Source organism: Sphaerodactylus townsendi, linkage group LG05, assembly GCF_021028975.2.
Source record: "Sphaerodactylus townsendi isolate TG3544 linkage group LG05, MPM_Stown_v2.3, whole genome shotgun sequence".
Classification (NCBI taxonomy): Eukaryota; Metazoa; Chordata; class Lepidosauria; order Squamata; family Sphaerodactylidae; genus Sphaerodactylus; species Sphaerodactylus townsendi.
In genome coordinates, this window is record NC_059429.1 from 75,066,125 (window position 1) to 75,092,466 (window position 26,342).

The following is a 26,342-nucleotide window of genomic DNA, read 5'->3' on the forward strand; positions in this document are numbered from 1 at the left end:
TATATAATCAGCTGGCAAAAGACCCTCTACCTACACCTCCCATTCCAACAGCACAACTTCCTGTTGCCACTTCCTGCTGAAAGTACAGAGGAACATGTTATAAAAATGGCACCTTCGCTACATAGTTTGCCTTTTCAGTTTCATTTTTAATTCCTGTAACACAATGAAGCCTAAGCAAGTCCTTATTCCAATTCAAGCTATCCTTGCTTTATAGTAGGAAATGAGAACAGAATTGAAGTAAGGGTGTTGAAATCCTGTAGTGACCCAGAAAGCGGGACCAAGACCACATCCTGATACTTTTGGTTCATAATTTGAGCATTTTAAAGCAAGCCACTGGGTACACTATAGCCTTGAGAATGTGAGGTTTCTTTGGATGGCCTTTTTTGGCTCTCAATTCCTGTCCAAACAGGAAGTCACATTGCTGTATAAGGAATTTACTGAGCAAGAGAAGAGGGTGACCTTTCTTAGAAACTCACAGTAAGCCCTCTGAAAAACTTCATAGACCTGTCCCAATCATTCAGAGAAGCAGAAGACTGCATCTTTTTACCTTTTCTACACAATTCACCAGGTGATTCAATGCACATTTACTCAACAAGATAATCTTGATATTTAAGGGTAACTGTACACAATACCTTAAGTATACCCAAATCTGAACATGACAACTCTGCCACATAAACATAAATTAATCAGGATGCCGCAATTGACTGCACTCCCTTGTTAGTGTACACCAGATTTCACTTCAGCATAATGTGCAAAATAGCCCTCAAAAGCCTCAATGTGTTGCTTTCCAAGATTTTCTGTTAGAAGCCAGAGTGGGGGTTTAAGTGTGCCATTCTACAGAACCTCTTTAGGCCTCTCTACTGAAGGCTTATTAATACAGACCTTTTGCCAGCAGCAGTTCAAATGAGAAGTGCTGTGCTTATGTATGGTTTTGATTTCTTCAACTCAGGAACCAAGAATGACCAGTAACAGAGTATATTTCTTTACGCCAAAAGGAACTGATAAGAAGCCCTCAACCAGTTTGCCAAACAATGATTATCAATCACAGTACAAAGCACTTTTATTATAATTAATTTTAATAATCATTTGCAGTTTTAGAGAAATAACACTTTTCAATTCCTTTGTGCCTCTTCAGTGTGAAGCAGATATATCTAGGAGGGCACCTCTCACAGAACCAAGACTTCAACCAGTGCCCCTCATTGCTCATCCCAGCCAGTAGGAGGGGACAAAAAAGAGGACAACCGCTTGGGACATGAACAAATTTATTTCACAGGACATGGCACTGCAGGTGGCAGTGACTGCCACACAGAGCGTGTGAGGGGGGAGAGTCACCGACTCCTTCCCCTGGGCACCCAGCCTTCATCTTTAAGGGCAACAGGAAAGGGGTGGTAGAGGAGGAGGAGGAAAAGACAAGGTAATTTTCTCAACACATACATATCAACTGATCAGAGTCTTCAATGGCCTGGCAGGTGAAGATCACAGGAATTACTTTATACATCAAGCTTCACCCCAAGCCAATAGGAGACATTAAATAAATATGTACACAATCTGCAGATGACAGACGGATGGAATGACTTAGTTACCCATTTTCACTTTAGATGTCTGAAAAACACACAAAAAAAGGCAAAAAGGTCAGAATATTTTACTACATCTCTCCTGCACATTTCTAATTGACCTAGTCCAAAAGCGTAGGAAGCAAGATCTAGATTTCTCTCAAACTCACTCCATGGGGCAGAGTTTCTTGGAAAGGAGGGGAAGAGACCCTCACTTGTTTCCAGGAAGGTTACCTGCTCCATATATCTGCAGCTTTGTGTTCCCAGTCCAGTTATCTTATGACCTCTGTAGAGCTGTCATGGCTGTTTCCATGCTGTGGCTTATTTATTTTTAATATTACATATTGCATTCATCAGCTTAACATGAAAAAAGACTGCTGCTCAGTGCTCAATTCTCAGTTACTGAGAAAGATGGGAGAGCAATGGAGTTGGTGGGAGCTGATGATGTGAGTTGGACAATACTTGCTAAATGAGGCGGGCAGCAGCTGATGAAGGCTCCTGGACGTAGACTGAAAAGTCAACTTTTTGTCTCAGCTTATTATTGAAGTACACCTGGTGGTGGCTACCTTAGAGCTACATCAGCAATAGGGGTTAGTACCTGTTCTTCTGATCTGATCAAACACTGAAATCTGCAGGACCTAACACAACCTGGATGTGCTCAATAGCAGCCTTTTGTGCAAACAGAAAAGGAGTGTTGTTTTGATTTTTACATTTTCGTTTTGCTGATCCCACAGAGCAAACTGTCTCCTTGTTTTCCCAACTCTGCCCTGTTCTTCATTTTACCCTTGCTCCAAGGAGGGCCATAGACCACAAGTGGTCTGGTGAGCAATGGCTTTTTGCTTCTATGTAATGATTCATTTAGATATGGGAATGAACAAGACTCTGAGGGCCCACCACAGGGACTGTTAGGCAGGGGGCTCACCTGCAGGATAGCTACGATGACTCCAAACAGCCCAATGGCACTGCCAAAGATTTCCACGATGAGGATCTTGACAAACAGGCTGGCATTCTGGGCATCCGCCAGTGCTGCACCACTGCCCACAATACCCACACATACACCACAGAAGAGGTTGGAGAGGCCCACTGTCAATCCTGCCCCAAACATGGAGAAACCTATAGGAGGGAGGGAAAAAAACAGCACAAGGATTGGACACCATTCACTTGCAGTTTATTCCAGAGTGTTCAGAATTTTCCTTGAGATCACATTCAAAGGAAACAGAGGATCTGCAGAGACTTGCCTCCAAGCAAGGCTCCTCTGAGGTGCGCCACAAAAACATCATCTTTATTACAGATATCCAAGAGAACCACAATTGCTACTACAAGCTTCACAGTTAGGACATGGATGGTGATTCAGAGACTGCTGCTACAATGGTCATGTTCAAAATGTTGGTTTTGACCTTCAAGGCCAGTAGCAGCCTTGGACCTACATACCTGAGGGCCCGCATCTCTCCGTACTGCCCCATTAGGTTCCTCCGCTCCTCAGAGGGGAACCTCCTGGAGGTCCCTGGCCCAAGAGTTATCCGGCTGGCCACAACAAGGGCCAGGGCTTTTACAGCCCTGGCCCCCACGCGGTAGAACAAGCTCCCTAAAGAGATCAGGGCCCTGCGGGACTTACAAAGTTTCTGCAGGCCCTGCAAAATGGACCTGTTCCACCAGGTGTTTGGCCAGCCGGGTTGATCGGTAGACCCCATTACATCTAGGCTTCCCGTGGGTACGGGGAGGGGGGGAATTGTCACCATCTGGATTAGTTTATTTTAATATATTGTTATTCATTATTTTAAATTGTATTTTTATTGCTTATTATTACTGTATACCACCCTGAGCCCTTTGGGGGAGGGTAGTCTAAAAATTTAATAAACAAACAAACAAATAAATACAGGGTGGGGAGAAGTGGGCTCTGCCATGCCAGGAAGAGGAAGAGTAGGTAAGATCAATATGCTCCCTGCTTTCTGCACATTGTTCCGTAGCTTCCTGGGAGAAAAACTGACTAAGGCATGGAGGAGTCGATGAAGCTCACACCAAAATACAGTCTAACCAGGAGCACCTGAGGCTCTCGCAAGGAAGGGAACAGCTGTCATGTCAGACTTCCCCCGAACCCAATTGTATACCTGCATGATAGTTCCGGGCACCAATCGTCTCAGGAGTGTTGGCAGTGAATTCCTGTAAGTAATAACAGTATTTTAGCAAGTGAAGGGACACAACCACAGATAAGGGGCCTAGATGAAATACTAAAACACTAGAAGAAGAAGAAGAGTTTGGATTTATATCCCCCCTTTCTCTCCTGCAGGAGACTCAAAGGGGCTTACAATCTCCTTGCCCTTCCCCCCTCACAACAAACACCCTGTGAGGTAGGTGGGGCTGAGAGAGCTCTGAGAAGCTGTGACTCGCCCAAGGTCACCCAGCTGGCGTGTGAGGGAGTGTACAGGCTAATCTGAATTCCCCAGATAAGCCTCCACAGCTCAGGTGGCAGAGCTGGGAATCAAACCCGCTTCCTCCAGATTAGATACACGAGCTCTTAACCTCTATGCCACTACTCAATTGTCAAGAAGCACAAAGTACACAAAAATGATTGCCAGCATCTTTGGATATCTAGAGACAGCAGAGGGGAGAAGACATCAGATGCTCATACTTCATCAGTTTCTTAACTCTAGGCACAAACCAAAACCTGACTAACCTGCTCAAAGGTTCAACCAATGGCACCTCCAGTTAAAGGATCTCAGATAGAAAGTGGTGGGAAAATTCATTTTCTCTGTTTGACAACCACTGCCAGACTCAATAGATGATAGTGATTTAGATAGACCAACGTTCTGACTCACTATGATAGTTCCATATGTTCCTGTGTTCTGTCCTATCAGGTTCATAAGTGTCAGATCCCAACAAGAAGAACTTGCAGCAACCAGGCTTCCCTGAGTTTGGTCAATGGCTCTCTGGAATCTCTTTTCCTCCTCTTCTTCCCCTACTTCTTGACAGCTGGGCTATGCATATATTTATGTGTGTTATGTGCCATCAAGTTACTTCCAGCCTTCGAAATGTCCTATTATTAACAGTCTTGCTCAGATCTTGAAATCTGAATGCTGTGACTTAAATTTGGATTATAGCTGGGCTGTGTGTGTATCTGTAAGTATGTGTGAAGTGCCATCAAGTCACTTATGATTCATGGGAATCAATATCCTCCCAAACATCCTTTTATTAACAGCCTTGCTCAGGTCTTGCAAACTGAGAGCTGTGGCTTCCCTTACAGAGTCAATCCATTGCATATTTAGTCTTCCTCTTTTCCTACTGCCTTCAACCTTTCCTAGCATTATTGTCTTTTCCAGCAACTCTTGTCTGTTCATTTTGTGTCCAAAGTATGACAACTTCAATTTAGTCATTTTAGATTCTAGGGGCAGTTCAGGCTGGTTCTGATCTAGAACCCACTTATTTGGTTTTTCGGGTGGTCCACAGTATCCCGATACAGGAATCTACTTTCTTCTTGCCAACTTTCTAGCTGGGCTTCACTACAGTAATAACTGGGGCAGAAAGAGCAGGGAAAGTCCTAGCATGCAGCTGCCCCTTCTACCACCACCCCTCAATTACCTCCGCCATGTTGGTGATCACAATGGCCATGATGATCCCATAGATGGCCACAGCTTCACAAAAGATGATGCTGCCAAGAGAAAGGACAGTTTAGCAGCTGTGATAATGCATGCAAGGCTAAGGAAAAGAGAAGAAAGAAAGGGGCTGGTCCCTTCAAGTGGTTCTGCTGATTGATAGGCTGTTAGTCTAGGGACACAATGCTACACGTTCCACTGCATAAAGGTGGTATTCTGGGTGTGAGGGTGAGTTCACTGTTGGATTTCACACCCCAGGAGAGTTGATTATCAGATGTCTTCATATCTGTCTTCTGCTCACTGATCACTGTGCCTCAGCTGCATACCACAACAATCTTTCAGCAGTCCCATTCCACTCAGAATCAAGCCAGGCTGATCTTATTCCCCTAAGGTGAAGCAACCCCTACCAGGTATCTCTCTGCGCTCCATGAAACAACATCATCCTGTGATGTGGCTGTTTACTGGCAATTCCTCTTAAATGCTTCATAGGGCATGACAGATATTGTATATACTCACGTATAAGTCGACCCGCATATAAGTCGAGGCACCTAATTTTACCACAAAAAACTGGGAAAACTTATTGACTCGCGTATAAGTCGAGGGTGGGAAATGCAGCAGCTGCTGGTAAATTTCAAAAATAAAAATAGATACCAATAAAATTATATCAATTGAGGCATCAGTAGGTTAAATGTTTTTGAATATTTATTTCAAAGAAAAAACAGTAAACTTGCTCTGTAAAGTGGAAAAGAGGGTCCAAGCAAAGAACAATATGGGTATCAACAATAACTTTAAGAAAGAAAGTTACACAAAACCTTAGCTCAACCAGCTTAACCAAACTAAGAACATAACAAAGTTAAAATCCTCCAAAACTAGATTCCTCATCATCATCTGTATGTCCCAAATGATAACTGTGAGCTAACTTAGATTTTTTAAGAGGGGGATATTATCAGAAATGAAAAATCTACTATTAGCTTCCCCATTGTAAACAATGGGGGATGGGGACATCCCCTCTGAGGGGTCCAATAACTTTGGATCCCACTGACCCAAACTTCACCAAACCTGGCTGGTATCATAAAGGAGACTCTCCTGATGAGACCAGCCAGGTTTGGTGAAGTTTCTAGATTCAAGAAGTCCAAAGTTATGGACCCTCAAAAGGGAAGCCCCATCTACTAATAGCTCCCATTGAAAACAATGGGGAATGGGGGCACCTCCTTTGGGGGTACATAACTTTGGACCCCCTGAACCAAACTTTACCAAACTTGGCTGGTATCATCAGGAGTGTCTTCTGAGGGTACCCTGAAATTGTGGTGCCGCTAGCATAAAAACTACGCCCCCTGCTGGCCGGCAAAGTAAAAACACAAAAAAATTGTAATGACCCACATATAATCGAGGGGAGCTTTTTCAGCATTAAAAATGCGCTGAAAAATTCGACTTATACATGAGTATATACGGTACACAGAAATCTAAATGCAGAGTTATCTTTCATGAAGAGGTTCTCCAGCTTCCTTTCTGTTATCAAACTGTCTTACTTCTCAAATGATCTAAGTAGTGCTTTAAATACTCAGCAGAATATCTTGTCTACTTCACCAAACCTTCATTGATTACATATGTGGGTGGCAGATTTGTCAGAGGACCATTCTGAGAAAAGAGCTCAAACAAATTTATAACAGTAAGCTTGCTTGGTGCGAACCAGGAATTAAATGCTGGGTGTAAAATCACACCTTGTGTTTTATTTTTGTGCAATTTACTTTGCTTCTCTCTTTGTCACATCCTAAGACTGCCCTGTTGTATTCCTTGGTAGTAACTGAGTGGTGGCAAAAGTGCCGCCAAGTCACAGCTGACTTAGGCGACCCCCACAGGGTTTTCAAGACAACAGAACTCCAGAGGTTGTCTGCCATTGCCTGGTTCTGCATAGCAAACTTGAACTTTCTTGGTATAATTGACTTATACTGTTTTAGGAGAACAGAAGGTATCTGAAATATCTGTCATCCACATACCTAAACAGGGTGGCCCTGCCTGCCGAAAATGGGCAAAAGGCAAGTCAGGCAAATCAAGAAAAGGCGAAGATTATAGATAGGATTATCAAGAGATATATGCAGTTACTGAGAAAGAAAAAAACACCTCCTCTCACCTGACCAGATTCTTTGTTTTGATTCTAGGTGCTTTGACACCACCACCTATGATACTGGATCCAGTAATGTAAATGCCCCTGAAAATATAATAGCAGAAAGGGTTACATGACTGGTCATTTTCACTGGGACGCTACACTCTTAACAGCTGCAAAGCCAGTACCTCTAGGAAGTGATTGGGTTTGTTCCCATTCCTAACTGGTGAGCACCGTAGCAGACCTAGAACACTGGGGGAGTTATGGTTAATTGATAAAGGGGGCAGGAGCACTTACCAGGCAGCTCCTACCACTGACAGTGAGATGGCCAGTCCAATTCCCAGGTTAGACCACATGAAGGGCGAGGTCTCTGTCAGGAACCTGTATGCAGAGGAGTGTTCTTATATGAGTGTGATTCCACTAAACATAACATCAGAAGTTTCAACTCCCCTCCAAAAAATACCCCCCCCCCTCATAAGTCAGGACACTATTTCCATGTTGTCAGAGAATCTAGAAGGCCAGTGTTTCTCTCTGGCTCAGTACCATAAATGGTGAAAGAAACAAATACCTTTTCCCACTGGGGCAACCAAAAGATCCCACCCTGTCAATAGGGACTGGGAGTCTTGATGCCACATTAGGAAGTCTCATATCACTCAGACTGACATATGAACAAGTTCCCAAGCTGCTGATTGGATGAACAGAAGGACACAAGAAAGGGCATAGACTGAGATTCTGAAAGAAGGAAAGGTGTGTGAAAAGTTTGAGGTGAAGGGGAGCCACCAAAAGGCTTGGCAGCACAGGGCCCACAGATAAGCATTTGCAACATGCAACAATTGGGGAAGAGAAGTGGCAGCCAGCTGACCTGGAGGCAAGTGATACAATTAGCTAAATCGACTGGTGAAAGAGGACACCACCATCAATACTGTTGTCAACGACAAGGAAAGGAGGGGGTCGTGCCTCCATGTGGGTGCAAGCATGCCAAGGGCTGACTACTTGTCCTGTGGGACAGACAATAGCTAGGCTATCAGAATTCATAAACCCAGGAAGGAGAGTCACACTATCATTCCTCTTGTACTTTCTTCAGCAGCCAAGTATGCAGAGCATCCCCACATCATCTTCCCCCATACCAGCCCACATCTGAATCAGTGAGAGAGCACTATCTTACCATGCCACATCAAAACGGAAGCCCAGGTCAAATATTGTGTAGCAGATCCCTGGAAAACAAGAGTAACAATGAAGCCTTTGGGCCTCTACATCTTAAAAAATTGATTCAGCTGTCTTGACCTTCTGGAGCAGACGCTAATGTAACAGTCAGTGAAGTGAAACTAATGTAACAGTGAAGTTACACTTACATATGCATAGAAGAGCACATATATAAGCACTCCATATATGAAACAATCACGTCCTCTATGTCACATCTGGCTTATTGCAACCCCTTGTGGGGTTTTCAAGGCAGAAGATAGAGGTGGTTTGCCATTGCCTGCCTCCACAGTACGACCCCGGCATGCCTTTGAGGCCTCCCATCTGAATACTTGCCAGGGTTGACCCTGCTTATCTTCTGAGATCTCACAAGATCAGGCTACCCTGGCTTATCCAGGTCAGGGTTATAATAGCATTCAGGAAAAATAAATGTATGGACAAATCATGATGACAAATACACTTCTGTGGATTCAAGAAGTCAGAGATAGTATTTAGATCTTTTGAATAAACTAAGAACACTTCATTCAACAAAGCTGAAATCTTCAGCCTAGGGAGCCTTCGTTCAACCTCTGTGGCTCTTCTAAACAGAACTCCTTAGGTAAAAAGTCTTCAAATTTTGTTGAGTGGCATAATAGGATACATATCACTCTGCTTAGAAAGATTATGGAATTCGAAAAACTAGCCTTAATCAAGACAAAGCGGTTCTCCAAGATCTATCCCCTACTATTAAAAGCAAAGCATACAGGGATGAAATCTATATAACAAAGTGGAAAAGGAATTCATAACAAATTTATTGGAAATACAGCAATATTTATAAAAGGATTGGCAGTTGGGGTATTCTTAATTTAAGGAAAAACTACTATGAAATACCAAATAGCACCTCATGACATGGAAAATCTGTATGTAAACCAGATACTGAAAAGTGTCAGAAGCATAAGAACAAAGAGACTTTCTTCACGTGTCATAGAATTGTAACTGAAATAGGCAATTTCCAAAAACGATACTGGAGATGGTACATAAAATGTTAAATACACAGTTGCCATTTGATCCTCTGTTACATCTTTTGAATTATGTAAAACTGAGTATGGGAAAGAATGCATAAGCTGATTTTAAACGTATGGGTTGCCTCAAGGTTGATTTACACCAGACACCATATGATCAAAAAATGAAGTATTGTGGAAGGTCTGGACACTAAATCATCTAGCTAAACTGACAGGTTACAAAAGATTCCCTGAAAAAATACAATAGAAGACAAACAACTCATCCAGTGATCCAATATGTATAAAGAATGAATTCACTGAATAACTCTTGAATAGTTCAATCTGATTACAGAACTAGATTATAGAACTAGAACCCTTCATCCTCATTTTTTACTGTTTATAAAAATGAAATACTTTATCAGTTTGTTAAAATCTGGGAGACAATTAACAGTTAAAACACAGTTAAAAGGATGCACAAATTCAAACTGACTAGCTGACCTAGCCTGTTAAAAGAAGAACAAGAGGAGTCTTGTGATCCTTTACAATGCTCAAGACTGGCAGAGTTCACTTGTCTAAAATAACCATGCAAACCAAAACAGAGTAACACCCATCTAACTAAACTCAGTTCTTTTTGTGATTATTCAGTTAAAACATTTCTATGCTGCCAGTCCACCCAAGTCAGGTCCCCAAGGAAGTGAGCATCAGAACATCAAGATATTAACAGCATTTAAAATAAGAATATATAACATTTTAAAATATAAATAAACTGAATACAAAAAGTAGCCCCATGTAGAAGTGAATTCCCTTTAGAGACAGAGACATTGCTTCAGGTTTCCTTTTGAAGACAGAAAAGCAATAATTGAGCATTTAACCTTCAGGTAAAGCATTCCCAAATGATCCATGACACCACTGGACACAGACGGCTGGTTCAGGGGTCACCAAAGCCCATTTACTTCCATGCACTGTCAAGAGAAATGGCGTTAACATGAAGTTTTGGAACTCTGTTCCCCTTGAAATATAGGCAGCTTCATTGATGTCCAGATGGAACGGAGCTGTGGTCTCCAAGATCAGCTCCTCTCTAAGATGCAACTCTTAACGTGGGGGGGGGGGGGGGGGGCAGCAGCGACGGCACCACTGAAATACCTCTGTAGCTACCCTTCTCACAAAAAGCCAGTTGCAAGAAGACCAACAACATGGGGCAAACAACATACTAAAACACATGAAGATAAAAGTCTACCTAATGAATGATCTTAAAAAGCATAATCAAGAAAAAGAACCCTTAATCCTAAAAGCAGAATCATGTAAAAAAAACAAAACACCAAACTTATTTCTAAAAGCAGAATCAGTTTTTTCTCTAGTTTCTTGACCTTAAAAGCAATCCACAGTTTAGCAGCATGCAGGCACACCGGCCTCTTCATTAAAAGTGGGTCTGCAGACAATTACTGGCCAACTGATGGGTCAGGTGGTTCCAGGGGACCCCCAGAAGCAACCACCTCTGGCAGGTCTGCTGCCTCTGGAGTACTGCCAGGTGGAGCCTCCTCCATCTGGCCAGCTGACTGAGGTAAAATAACCACCGCATCATCTTGCAATTGAGAACCTGAACGTCGGAACACCACCACAGGCCTGATCGAATACGGAGGTGGTGGTGAGCGGCTTCCTATAGGGTCGTCCCGAGAGTAAGGCAGTGGAGCAGCCTCACCCACGTTGCTGGGTGGAGGATTGGGAGGATAAACGTTCACTGGATGATCAACACAGGGTCTCTGCGAGACAGGAAATTAATTATGGAACGGATCCATTCCTCTTCTGCGATAAGGTCCTCTTCGTCCTCGGTGGGACACATTCTCTCACACCATTTGCGAGGCAGGCACCAAAGGATAATACCCACAGCAACTAAAGTCATGACCACAGATACCACGGCAACGGAAAAAGGCCCCATTTCCTGTTTTTTCTTTGGCGCAGCTGTGGGAACACCAGGAGTTGTCACACGATCCACGGAAGCTCTTGCCCTCTGGGTCTCCTGCGGACACTTGCTCTGATTCACCCAGGGCTTTCTGGGCTGGCAGCAGTTGGCACCATAACAGATTCTGAAACAAAGCTTGGTGTCTACACCATCAAGCTCTGTTGGGCATTGGAGAGGACTCAGAGACACTTCCTTCCCTTTGACCCAACAGCGAGTCACGTTGCTCTCGTTCCTTACAGAGATGACCCCAAACAGGCACAAAAGGACAAAAACAAGTACAGACCCCTGCCCCATGACTCATTGAGACACCTCCTCCCCTGACCAAAAATCCCCCCACCCCCCAAAAAAGCTGCGACTATAAATAAACTGCAATGAGGAAAATTACTAACAAGAAATCTTCACCTGCTGGTGGAAGACAACAATGGGACAGTCGAATGAATTTTCCTGGAAAGTGAATTCAAAGTTTCATTGCCACAACCAAGAAGGCTCTTTCTCAGGTTGTTAACAGTCTAGCCTCAAATTGGGGGGGGGGGGGGGAAGGCACCCAAACCAGGGCCTATGAACATCTCCAGTGGATAGTTGGGTTCATATGGGAGCAAATGGGATTATAGCATTTGCCTGTTATCACTAATTCCAGTAGCTGCAAATGGTCATTTTGCTTTCACATAGAAATGACAGATTTGTATCTTTTTATATATATGCATCTGCTGTTAGAATCCCCTTTATGAATCTGACAAAATGGTCTACAGCTCACAAAATCTTACTCTGAAATGTGTTAGTCTTTTAAATGTCATTTCCCCCCCTTTCTGAAACATATTAAGAATATTACAATCCATTTGGGCAAGGATTGCAGATGTTCCCTGCTTTCCTGTCCCCAGGGTATTTTGCCTTCTTCCCTCTATTTGCCGAAGCCCTCAACTTGTATATTCCACCTGTACCAAGAAACTCCAGGAATCAGTTTTCCTGGGAAGGGAACAAAAAAGGAGACAGCTGGAAGACTGGCGAAGCAGGGAAGACACACAACAATAAGCACCTCCTGCTGATGGATCATTGGATCTAACCCTAACACTGCTAACCCTCAGGAATTATTATAACCTGTGTACTTTAGAAATCTCCAAACTTAATCAACACCAGCTACTTGTTTCTGCATGCATACACATACACAGCCTCAGTCATATGAGAAGCTTGCATACTTTTCTGAAGACAAGCATGAACTACGGTAGATACGATACACAGTATTTTAATTCTTATCCCAATATGGCAGCAATTCTGTATCTTCTCATTCCACCAGGGACCACCCACTCCCCAAGCCATTCCCTAGCTTTAAAGGGGTGACTCCAGAAAAGGGATGCAGAAGAGAACCAACATGAAGACACACAGCAAGGCAGGCACAAGCAAAGCCTCAGAGCAGGGAGCGAGTCAGCAGGACGACTGAACAGTTCATGTCATGAGTCAGGGACACGAATATAGGAAAGTCCCTCCTTCGCTCAGACAGCTCAGGCTGTTCAAATCCTTTGGGAGGATCTTTCTCTAGTCCTTGTTAATATCTATGTCCCTCCCGGTCTTCAGAAAGCTACCTTGTGTGAAATTTGGGATAACCTATCCATCTATATTGAGGAGCTTGAATCTAGCCATCCCTCCTCTGAGATTGTGCTAATGGGGGACTTTAATGCAAGAGTAGGTGCAAATTTAGCTTCCCTTCTTGAGCAGGAAGGCTTTGATGATGAATCCTACCACTCACTCTTACTTCCTGCCCTTCGTGACTCCAAGGATACTCACTCCAACGCTGCTGGTAGGAAACTCATTCACTTGGCCATCAAGCACAACAAACTTTGGCTTAACGGCTTAAAGTGCTACACCCACGCTCAAGATTATACCTTCGTTTCTCCTCATGGCTGCAGTGTCATTGACTATCTCCTCATTTCTCCAGAGTTGAGATCATCTGTTTTATCCTTCCAGATTGGAGATCTTCTGCTGGGTGATCATCTTCCCCTTAGACTTGTTTTATCACACCAAGAGGCCAGACATGCAGCTCCTTCACCCCCAAATGAACCGCCCTCCAGACTAGTTTGGACACCCAAACTGGCCTTAGCTACTCAAAACTTACTCATTTTCCCCAGCTTAACCAGCCTCAAATCCTCTGTTCTCACTGCAGATTCCCCCCAGGAGACTATTACCAGCTTCGAAGATCTTCTTAAACAAATTGTGGTTGGTCTTTCCACGTCCAACGTGGGGAATCCCAGCAAAAACAGGTTTGATAGAGAGTGCATGGAGCACAATAGTCAAATTCGCTCCTTATATCGGAACTTTAGGGCTTCAGGAGACCAGGACCTCCTCGCCCTACTAATAAACTGTAGAAACAACTTCCGTCAGCTAATTAGGAAGAACCATATGGAACATGTCAACACTCAATGGGAACATCTCCACTCTACAGTAACTTCCAACAATTCGAAGCTACTCTGGGCTGTCCTGAATAATTTTAACCGAAGCAAGCCTCCTACCCCTACCTGTATTACCCCTGATATTTGGCATGACTATTTTAGCAAACTTTTTAATGACGATATTTTAAGCAATGGATCTCTTTCACCCATCCCTTTTGATTTGTCAAGTTGGCCTCCTGTCTCATCTCAAAAAGTAGTTGAGCTGTTAGAGGACCTCAAAGGAAGGAAAGCCCCTGGCCCTGATTCTATAATTCCAGAGATGCTGAAATTTCATACTGATTGGTGGGCCCCTATCCTGGCCACTCTTTTTACCCAAGTAAACAGTTCAGGTATCCTACCAAGACTTGGCTGTCTGCGACTGTGTTTCCCATCCATAAAAAGGAAGTCACTCAGAGCCTGCCAACTTTCGCCCCATCAGCCTCCTCTCAGTGATAGGGAAGCTTTATGCCAAATTGCTACTAAAGAAACTTCAGCTGTGGCTTTCCCACTCTGGTGCAGTGGGGGCTGAACAAATAGGTTTTCGCAAGGGGAAATCTCCTCTGGACCATGCCTTGGTGCTATTACACCTAGACAGTAAATATTCAATCAATGCAGATAACAAACTCTACGCTGCCTTTATTGATTTAAAGGCTGCCTTTGACTCTGTGCCGAGAGAACTTCTCTGGACAAAACTGGCTGCCCTTAACATTGATGCCAGACTCTTGTTCTTAATTAGGCAATTGCACACAAATACCAGTTGCCAGATCAAGTGTTCCCACGAAGGCCTTTTGACAGACAGTATTCCAATTACCAAAGGGGTCAAACAGGGCTGCGTCCTGGCCCCCACTCTCTTCAATCTTTTCTTAAGTGACCTCCCCTCTGCCCTCTCAGCAGTGAACAGCCATGCCCCCAAACTGGGTACATCCCATGTATCCAATTCTGCTCTATGCAGATGACGCTGTCCTTCTCTCTCGATCCAGAGTTGGCCTCAGACGCTTAATGAAGCGCTGTGTGGATTACTGTGAATCCAACAGACTGACAATAAACTATGAAAAAACCAAGGTATTGGTCTTCTCTAGGCGCTTTAAGAAGCTCACATGGGCAATGAAAAGCACCCAAATCGAACAGGTTAAGTGCTATAAATACCTTGGCCTCTCATTCTCCTTTAACCTTTCATGGGCAACCCAGAGGAAGGCCGCTCTCCTAGCTACATCTAATAGTATGTCAGCACTACTACGTTTCTTTTACAGCAGTGGTCCCTCCTTTATCCCTCCTGCCCTCAAATTTTTCAATGCCAAAATTAAGCCTCGAGATTGCTTTACGGAGTCCCAATTTGGATTCAAGCTATTAACTACTCCTTGAATTCTCTTCAATCCAAATTTTTTCACAAGATAACTGGACTCCCAAATTGAGTGCCCTATGCAGCCCTTTGTCTGGAGTAAGGTCAAAACTCCTTGGAATCAGCCGCTTGGCTGAGGACTTTTAGATTCTGGCTGCGAATTCATTTTCTCTCGGACCGTAACTCCCTGGTCCACCGTCTGCTCTCTGACACCCATTCCAACCCCTGGTTTTCCATAATTGAAGAAAAAATTGCCTCTGTCGGACTGTCAGTGGATTCACTTTGCCCTTTCTCCTATTCTGAAGCTTATAGGAAATTAAAAGGTCAACTATTGGATAGAGAGTTCTCCACCTTAATCACTGCAGCCAAGAAAACGTGCTCCCCCCTGTATTTCTCTCTCCCATTTGAACGGGGCCACTTGGCACACTACCTGTATTGTTTAATAAACCCTGTTCAAAGGAGAGCCATAATGCTCGCCAGGTTCAATGTTATGCCTTCTGCCTTGTTACATGGAAGATTTAATAAGCAAGAAAAGGCTAAAAGATTGTGCCCATGTAACGATGGCTCAGTTGAATCTCTGGCCCACCAATTACTTCACTGTCTCAGATTCAAGGAAATCAGATCCAAGTATGTGAATCTCACTCCCTTACATTTACCCGACCTCCCCGATTTATTTAGATTACACTACTTGTTGGACAACCCTGATCCTTCTCTCTGTATGATAGTGGCAGACTTTCTCCTGGAAATTACTAAATGCCAGTAGATTTCCTTTGTCCTAACATGTATATCCTATGTTGTATATGCTTTTTAATCTGTTTTTATTATTGTTTTACTGCTGTCTATGCCAATAAAGGCTTGCTTCTTCTTCATGAATATAGGAAAGTTCTTATTTTGAGATTCAAGAACAATATATGACAAATCAGCCACAGGAGGCAAGTGTTCCACTTCATTCAGTTCCAGGCCTCAGGCAGGAAATCGTAGCCCATTCTGAACCTGGCAGATTAAGGAAGATTACTATAAGCAGAGGAGGGAGGGGGTTTCAGCAACCACAAAAAGGAAGGAGGCTGGAGGAACTGTGGATCTCAGAGCAGCATCACAGGCTGCTGAATCTGGGAATAAGAGACAACAGTAATATCCATAAAAAGCACAGAAAAGAAGGTAGGCTGTGAGAATTTGATTTACCAAAAAAAGGGTGGGGGGATAAATTGGGCAACAAGACAGTTCAAGAGAGGATGCAAAGGCTTCATCACTGGAATTTAAAGTTTAGACAATGCACACCCAAAGAACAGGTCAGAGAGAACTAACCTAGTATGGTGGGGAGGGCGGGAGTAGTATGAGAAAGAAATGGGTCAAGATACCGGAGGCTGCACTTCATGACTCAGAGTTAGCAGTGCCATCGGGCTTTACATGGGCTCAGATTTACATCACTATGAGCACCAGCCTTTGTTCACAGGTATGCAGTCCGTTCCAAGTGACAGCTTCAACCCAGAGGCACTGCCAGCTCCAAACCCTTCACTCAGCAGAGGCAGCCTCTGATCTTAGAAACAGTACCATGAGGAGCTGACAGTCTGCTGCTTCTCTCCACCTGCACACACGGGCCTTCAAAGCAAAACAGAGTTAATGAGCATACACACTGAAGGAGTGCTAACGTCTTCCTGATGCCCAGGTAAAAACAAGGAGCAGAAAACAGTGGACACGAGTAAGGGCAGATCACAACTACAGGGGCCCACAAATTATTGCTGGATTGGAAATTAACCATTGCTCAGAAAAGCTCCCCTTTTTCACTTCCTGCTCCACAGAGGAAAAGTGTCCCCTTTTGAATCCATAGCTCAGTGAGGGGTTTTTACAGTTGAATAGCATGGGGCTTGTGCATCTGTACAAGTAATTATTTTCCATTCTAGGCCATACTACCAATCAAGCTGTTTCTAAAAGAAGTATAACTCTTGTGGCACAATTTTTTTCTCTGGGATCCCAAAACGCATTCCTTGGTGCAACTGGCTACTGAATTTGTAGACCTATCAAGAGCTGGACCATCAAATTAGAAACGAGTGCACTAGAGAGAGCATGGTGCTGGGCCAGGCCATGTGGTATCCATGTTCAAGTTCTTCTTCAGTCATAAAGTCAAATATAACAACACCTAAATATGTCACTATCTCCCATCCTAATCTATTCACAGGAATTAATAACTATTTTGAAATATTTATACACCACAACTCCCAAATTTGAGGCCACTTAGAACAGTTAAAAGTGTACTAAAATGGAGATTAGAGTATAACAGTTCCAGATAGCTTCAGAAAGATCATTCTAAACCTTTGAGCAATGTTAGTGAAAGTCCCACTTGCTATCATACAGACAAGCAGAGGTGGGATCCAACCAGTTCTCACCACTTCTCTAGAAGTGGTTACTAATTTTTTCTGAGTGCCGAGAAGGGGTTACTAAAGCAACCTCCCTGCCCAATAGGGACTGGAGGTGCGTGTGTATGGCGGCGCCACTGTTTGAATCCCACCACCATCGGAACCTGTTATTAAAATTTTTGGATCCCACCACTGCAGACAAAGCTGGGCTACAATAGGCCCAACCTCACACCTTCAACCATTGGTGAGGTCCATTTGGAGAAAGATGTGACCTAATCATGAACTGATTTCTTCAGAATACTGCAGAGCAACTAGAGCAAAATAGGCTGGAAGTGTCCCCAACATCTTCAAAGGAGACTTGCAGCAGCATTTTGCACTAATTGAAGCTTCCAAATTACCTTCAAGAAAAGCCCTATGTGAGACTGTTTAAAGTAATTAGAAGTCACAGAAGTATGGAACAGCTAAGTTAAATCCTTCCTCTCTACAAAACAGTGCAGCCTACATGATAAATGTGGTTCATAAAAGGAGTACTTAGAGGTCCTCAACAAAGGCCTGTCATATGTTTGAAAACTTCAACTGGTGTAGAATGCTGCAGTCAGAATGTCAACTAGAGTTGACTATAGGGACCATATCACTCCAGTCTTGGCCTATCTACACTGGCTCCCAATCTGTTAACAGGCACAACTAGATGTGCTGGTATTGACCTTTAAAGCCCTATATTGTTTGAGACCAACATACCTGAAGGATTGCCTGGGCATACATGAACCCAATTAACCATTACGGTTATGCAGATGGCAACCCAGGAAAGGGTCTTTTTGGTCATGGCACCATAACTCTGAACTTTCTCCACATGGAGCCTGGTCTGTCCCTTTGTTGCCATCTTCTGCCAGCAGGTGAAGATGTTATTGTTTGCTTGCCATTCCCTCAGTGATCCCTCCTGCCTGCCCAATTTTTTATTTTTATGCTTTTGCATTATTTTAGCTCAGGTTTTAATTATGTGCTTCTTGTTGGTTTCAATTGTTTTTAATATTTGATTTTATTATGTATGTTGCAGTTGGTTAGCCACTGTGGTGGCCCTGTATGAGGGCAGAAAAGAAGGGAACAAATTTTGTAAAATAAAATAAATAAAAAGCACTCCTGCAGTGCCATCTGAAGCAGAATTATACCCTTCTTGGCCCACTGTAATAAACAGAAGGGTGCAACTCTATTTAGTACTCCTAGACTGATCAGAAGCTTGCCATCTGTCACTGAGCCATCTGAACCCTTTAGATCACCTAACAGCATTACTTCTATTTTGACTAGATTCATTTTCAGCTTATGCACTTGACCTAGGTCTTCAAATACTAGTTTTGAACCAAGAGCTCCCTCAGGACACTTAATCACATTTCATCAGCATACTGATAGCAACTCCAAAGCTCCAGATAATCTCACCCAGTGGCTTCACAAAATGCTAAATGATAATAGCAAAAGACATACCAAACAATAGAAACTATACAGAAGAACTCTCAGGGAGAAAAACTAGCATCTCCAATAAGCCTCCACGGAGTGCACTCTGTTAAAAAAAGGATAATACATACCAAGTCTTTAGTAAAGAACAAGGAAAAATATAAATAATTCTAGCTATTCGCCATGACTACAAGGGTATCATTCACATGTACGAACTAGTGTCTGAAACCTAAGTTGAATTTTGCTGAACTCAAAGGCACTCCATCCCAGCACCTCAGGAATACAGGACACAACTGGAACAGTACGGAGAAACTATATTCAAGGAGCTTCCTTGTATACTACAAAACAAGAGAACCTAAAGGAAAAAAATAAGATACAAGAAAGGAAAGGGCAACCCTGTTAAAAAGAAAAGTCTGGAGAAGAACTTGATCTTGATCTAGTGGAGATGGGGGAGGGTCTTGTTGAGTGCTAGCTAAGGTAGCCTCTCCCTACACTAACTGCTGGGATTGGGAGCTAGTGTTGTTATAGTATTGGACTAGGATTATTTTGTTGGACTAGGATTATTTTGATGTGCATTCTATATTCTGGACATGGGGCTATTGTTAGGACAAAATATGGAAAAACAGAATAATTTCCAGTTGGCAAAGGGATGAAGCAAGATCTCCATATCTCTTCAAACTATATGCACAACACATATGGAAAACCAGATAACATTTAGATGAAGAATGAAAATTGGTGGAAGGAACATTAACAATTTTATATATGCAGATGACATCATGTTACTGGTAAAAAATAGTGAAGATTTGACCCTGATGAAGGTCAGAGAAAGGGCCAAAACAGGACTACAGCTAAACATCAAGAAGACAAAAGCAACATTGAGGAATTACTTAACATTAGGGTGGACAATGAGGAAGTTGAAATTGTTCAAGATTTTCTATTTCTTAGCTCCAGCATCAACCAAAAGAGACACTGCAACCAATAAGTCAAAATGAGATTGAGACTAGGAAGGGCAGCCATGAAGGAACTAGAAAATATTGTTGAGTGTAAGGATGTTATCACTGGTGAACAAGATCAAGTTAATTCATGAAACAGTATTACTTTTTACTATATATGGCTGTGAAAGTTGGACAATGAAGAAAGTCGACAGGAAGAAAGATTCCGTTGAAATGTGGTGTTTGAGGAGAGTTTTACAGGTACCATGGACTACCAAAGAGACAAGCAAATGGGTTCTAGATCAAATCAAGCTTGAACTTTCCCTAGGAGCTAAAATGACTAAACTGAGGCTATTGAATTCTGGTCAAATTATGAGAAGACAAAAATGACTGGAAAAGACAATCATGCTAGGAAAAGTTGAAGTGGAAAAAGAGGTAGACCCAAAATGAGATGGATTGGTTCTATACAGTAAGCCACAGATGTCAGTTTGCAAAGTCTGACCAAGGCTACAGTTAACCTTTTGGAGGAGCAAATTCATAGGGCAGTGTTGGCGAACCTATGGCACAAGTGCCAGAGGTGGCACTCAGAGCCCTCTCTGCAGGAATGCGCAGAGTTAATCGTGTGTGTGTGTGTGGGGGAAATAGCCCCCCCCTACATCTAGGCTGGCCTGGACCACTGAGCTCGATTATTAGAATTAAACCTAAGACCGAGTTTCGGGGAAGCAGTGTAGGTTAAGCACTGTTAAGCACTGTTAAACCCCACTGATTTTCATGTGAAGAACTGAAGCGTGATCCTTTACCTGGGAGTAAGCTCAATTGCTGGCAATGGGGCTTGCTTCTGAGTAAACCCTCCTAAGGTCGTGATTCACCCGTTGGAAGAGTTGAATGGTTGCTACCACCAAGCTTACTCTCGAGTAATGCACGCCTTGGAGCCAACCATTTTTTCTAAATTAAAACTTCAGTATTCAGGTTAAATTGCCGTGTTGGCACTTTGCGATAAATAAGTGGTTTTTGGATTGCAATGTGGGCACTCGGTCTCAAAAATGTTCACTATCACTGTCATAGGGTCATCTTAAGTCAGAAGTGACTTGATGGCCCTTAACACACACACACACAAACAAAGGTCTGGAAAGCCCAGGTTCAAAACTCCACTCTTTTATGGAAGCTTGTTGGGTGACCCCGAGCCAGAAATGCACCCTCAGCCAAATCACCTCACTGGATTGTTGTGAGGATAACAACTTTAGTCGCTTTGTACCTCCACTGGGGAGACAGGTGGGGAATAAATGAAGTAAACTGCATTGGGAGCTGTAAGACCATGGTCAGTGGACCTGAAAAATCTCTCAACAGCTCCTGCCAATGCAGGAAGGAAGGAAGTAGATTCCCTACTTTGTTTACAGGGTTAGTCTGGGCCTTTATATACATTTTTGTAGTTTGAGGTGTAGAAGGGAAGAGTCGCCATCTCTTGTTATTTTTATGGCTGACTAGTGAAAACGACAAACATCATGGTGACACCTAGCATAGATCGGGCCCAAATTAGCATTGTCAATGAGGTAATTGAGTGCGTCCAAGACTTTATCTTCCTGGGCTCAAAAATTGATTGTAATGGAGAAGTAACCCCTGAGATAAAGTAGAGAATAGCATTAGGATGAAGTGCAATGCTGAGCATGGATAAAATTTGGAAAAGCAGAGACATCAGCATCAAAACCAAGCACAAGCTAGTCCAAGCCATCATCTTTCCCATAGCCATGTATGGGTGTGAAAGCTGGACTACAAAGAAAGCCAACAGAAGAAGAAAGGCATGTTCGAGTTGTGGCATTGGTGAAAGCTACTGCACATGCCATGGACAGCTAGGGTGACCAACGCAGAAGTCTTTAGCTGCATAAAACAGACACATCACTAGAAGGGAAAATAACCAGGCTCAGACTTACATACTTTGATCATGCGATGCGATCAATTTCGCTAGAAAAATCTATGATGATCGGACTTGTCAGTGGTGGGAGAAGACCTGGACGCCAAAGAATAAGATGGCTAGATACCATAAAAGCTGATACAGGCATGAACATCAACCAGCTGAAGGAAGCAGTACTTAATCGAAAAATGTGGAAAGAGCTTGCATATCGGGTCGCCAAGGGTCAAGAATGACTGAACGGATAACATCATCATCAGTGGTGCCATGATTACTGTTGTTTATTCATGTTCCTTGCTATGAGATTGTGATTATTGATATTATTGATGCTTAATTCTGTTCACAATTATAATAGAATTATTGATGTCTATTCATATTGCCTATTTGTGATGTTTTAATTACTGTTTTATCTATGCTATTATTGTGATGTTATGATTTCTGTTTATCCATGCTGTTATTATGATGTTATGATTACTGTTATTATGGTGTTGTTGTTATTATTGTTGATATTTTGTTGTTTATTATTTGTTCGCCGCCCTGAGCCCTTTAGGGGAGGGTAGGATAAAAATCAAAGAATGAATGAAAGAAAGAAAGAAAGAAAGAAAGAAAGAAAGAAAGAAAGAAAGAAAGAAAGAAAGAAAGAAAGAAAGAAAGAAAGAAAGAAAGAAAGAAAGAAAGAAAGAAAGAAAGAAAGAAAGAAAGAAAGAAAGAAAGAAAGAAAGAAAGAAAGAAAGAAACTCCTTGATGGCTTCATTGAAAAGGGGGCTAAAGCTCTCAGGTGCCATTTGCAGATCCAGTGGGCTGGTCTTGATACAACTCGAACAGGGCCAGCTCCAGGTTTATGGAGCCCCCAAATAAAAAAAATCAATGGTCTTACCTTACAGACACTCAAACCTTCTATTTATGTTTTTCCTCCCTGCCTCCCAGTTAACATTCCCCTCCAGTCCCTCCCCCAATACTTTGCAGTGTGTATTGCCAGCTGTGGTAGTGGGTGACAAGGCAGCAACAGGATTGTCCACACATTTTAGGCGGGCATTTGGACACCTTTAAGAGTTGCAAAGACTGCAGAATTTCACCAGGCGCTCTTTCCATCACAGTGTGGCAGCAGTTGACAGAAGTTTGCATCCTGTAAAAGACCTACAAGAAGAGGTACCAGGAATTAAACAGAAAGGGAAGAACATTAACATCTAACTCTTTCATTTCTAGAAAGAAAACTCTCTTCCCCTCTAGATCCAGGGCCAATACCCAACTGACATTGGCCATAGATTCCAACAATGCCATGCTTCTACTATGTGCGTGTAGAAGGACTCAAATCTGCAAAACATGTGCAAAGAGTATTGAGACGTGCCATGGGTATTTGGACTAAGTACATCTTATTACAGAAAGAAAAGTACACTTTGAATCAATCTTATTGGCATCCATCTGTTCATTCAGCATTCTAAAATGGTCAAATGACATGCTACTATTCTTCCAGCAGACAAAGCAGTGAATTAGCTTAAAACAGCAGCAATACTCTGCTTAAATATTTTACACTGTTTGATATTAAGCTATAAGACACAGAAAAGACATGGAGAATCAGCAGCAGAAGGGAGATTAGCACTTGCTTTTCCCTCCAATTCCTCACAAACATCAGGCCTGCTTTAAGCACAATGCTGGAGGGTAAGAAAATGTTTCGTTTGCTCATTGGCTATCAGTTGCTTGGCATGCAATTCTTGCACATTAGAAGCCCATAACCTTCAGCCAGGTATGGTTCTGGCTAATTTTTTCACATGTAGCAGTAGTAAATGAGTAACAAGAACTGTTTAGAAAATGCAGAGAGAGTCTGGACATGTGCAAGATTGCACAGATAAGTTTCTGATCTGCCATCATTGTATACTAGTATAAATCAGACTTCAAGTATACCCCAGAACTGGGTGAGGGATCTCAGCTTCTACATCCATCAGTTAAATAGCTGTTTAGTACTTTACTGGACGAAGAACTGGAGCCCAACTGATTGCTATAAGACTTGAGGTTTAAATCTTTCTCTCCTCCTCCTCCTCCTCAAGTTCAACAATCCCTAGCTCATAGGTATTGATGTCTAAGACTACAATCAAGTCATGGTACCCAGGAGACAAAACAGGCTGAGACTCATAGACTCAGCATGAAACAACTGCACTGGTGCTTAAATGCTGCTGCAAAATGAAGTAGTTAACATCTTCCCTATAATGTTGTGGCAAGAACTTAGAAAAAAGGAAGCATAATTCTTTTCAGTCACCCTGATGTGAAAGAGGAACTAATATTTTTCCTGTCAGTCCACAAAGAACATAAATTAGCAGGGTAGGATGGAAAGAAACTGTAATTACCAAAGAATATAGAGCATTGCTGAATGGAGGATTGCATGTTCCAGCAAATGACCTTAAAGGAAAAGACTTGGTTGGAAGGACACTGCTGAGTCTGCTGTTTAGTGGTCCTTAGCCGCAACTGGAGAAGTTTAAACCAAATTAGCCAAGTTTAATCCAGTCAAGGCTACCAAGAAATAGGTACAGGCCAGACTACTCCCCTTTGTTAGCTATCGTAAAGCTTGTTGCCAAAACAAGGAGAGGAGTCCATTGTACAAACTTGTGACTGTGAATTCCTCACAAAGGCAATGCTTGAGCAAGACAAGCAAGAGGGTTTTCCAGGATGACCCTTGCCAGCTAGAAGAAGAAAGCAGCCTGAGTTCACAAATAAACCTTTTTCTCATCATCTGAGCAAGAGTGGAGGTTGCCAGAATGAGGCAGTCACTTGCAGAATTCAAGGCAGGAATCTCCCTAGCAAGACCAAAGAATCACCAACTCTTGAATCTCCAGCACCTGATGAATCTCTCATCGACACCACCATGTCACATTCTGTAGAGCTAGTCTTTTGCCTGTCTAGGATCAGCCCAACAGCAGGGGCAACCCAGGCAAGCTGAGAGCAAAGCAAGGAAAATCACTGAACCCAAGCAGCTCATTAACCAAATCGATAAGGAAATATTTCTCTGGTAAAGTTCATCCAGATGGCAGCCCACTTACACTTCTTTGCATCTGGTTGGGCACCCTAAACTATAATGGAGAGAAAAGTTATGCAGCCAAGTATGGGATGGTGTTGCACATTAGTAACTTTTTGAGATTATGTCATCAGCAAGACTGGTCCCAAGGTTACAGACATAGACTACAGAAATTCACTGAATTGGTAAACAAGGCACTCAACCTCTCTTGGAAGCACTCTTCTCTAATGCATGTCAGAGAGGCTTAATGCCACTGTTTTCGATATAGATCTGTCATATGGCATCGCTACGAAAGCTGAGTTTCCTATTCTTTGCCAAAGTGATTCAGAAAAAGTCATTCAAACACAATAAATATCCTAGGCACTCTGATCACCCAGAAGGTCTCACCCTTGAAAACATTTGCTAAAGCTGGGATCTAAAGCAATCATGGTGGAACCTAGGAACACAAGTAGCCATGGTTAGCCACGGACCCTAGCTCCTCCAGGACAGTTGGCTTCATCTTCATACCCTTTATTTATATATTATACCAAGGATGACTAGGCCCGAGCAAGCTGCAAGGCCTGCCTACACTGCAAGGTTCAAGGCGTCAGCAGTCCTATCTCACATGCCGGGAGAGGAACTGAAGTTGAATTTTAGGAAGTGCTTCCAAACAGAGCATGTTAAGCAGCCACAGATATCCATAATCAAAACTTGGAACAATCACTCCACATTCCACAACTAAGGCATACACTGAACTATCTCAAACCAGTTACATAAGGTGGAGACTTTAGAGAGTTCTGCGACTTCCATCCAACAAGCCTCATGGGAAGGAACCAGCGTTTTCTCAGATCATGGAGAATAACATGGGGGTGGGGAGGAGGGGAGAGAAAGGTCTTTCAAGTTAGAAGGGCTGCAGAAAGTCACTGGCAAGTACAGTCAAAGACCACCGATGCCCGATGAAGAAAGGCTTGGGAGTGAGACTTCCGGGAGACCACCCAGGACAAATGTGTTGCCCCAGATCCACCTTGGGAGCGACCCTAGGATAGTGCAAGGCGGCATCATCTCAGAGCAAATAGCTCCACCGTCAATGAGACGTTCAAACGCCCCATCTCGGCTACATGTTCCCCAGCGACCTTTTCGCGCCCACTCGCCCCTGCGAGGGGGACGGGGAGGAATGATGAAAAAGGAACAGGGAGAGGACGACCACCACAACCACAGCCCCCAGGACCGCCCCCTCCGACTCAGTTACTAACCAATGCCGGTGATGGCGGCGGTCGCACTCAGCCCCAGCCCCGAATACAGCAGCGTGAGCCCGGACATGGCGGCGGCGGCGGCGGCGGCGGCGGCACCAACAGCAGCAAGTCCCGCTGCGGACTGGAACGTCCCCGGCTCAGCTGACCGACGGAATGACAGCCCCCCGCGGCATGTGACCCTACCCAAGTAGACCACGTGGCTCACATAGAGTCGAGGTGATTGGTTGAATGTGAACGAGCACGAAACTACAAAGCCCAGAATGCCACGAGACGGACTCCGCTTGTTACGCTGTTTTATTTTTGGATGACCTTTCTGAGC

At 43.3% G+C, this 26,342-nt stretch overlaps 1 protein-coding gene across 1 annotated transcript; it reads right to left on the reverse strand.

Annotated features, from left to right (window-relative positions):
* Nucleotides 1–1,058: 1,058 nt before the first annotated feature.
* ATP6V0B (ATPase H+ transporting V0 subunit b) lies at nt 1,059–26,195 on the reverse strand. The gene is made up of 8 exons (XM_048497352.1): nt 26,024–26,195; nt 8,413–8,461; nt 7,545–7,628; nt 7,275–7,352; nt 5,130–5,199; nt 3,662–3,713; nt 2,476–2,666; nt 1,059–1,602 (listed from the first exon to the last, which is right to left on the reverse strand). Exons 1-8 carry the CDS (start codon nt 26,088–26,090, stop codon nt 1,576–1,578), a joined length of 618 nt encoding a protein of 205 aa, XP_048353309.1. The 5' UTR covers nt 26,091–26,195; the 3' UTR covers nt 1,059–1,575.
* Nucleotides 26,196–26,342: the final 147 nt, after the last annotated feature.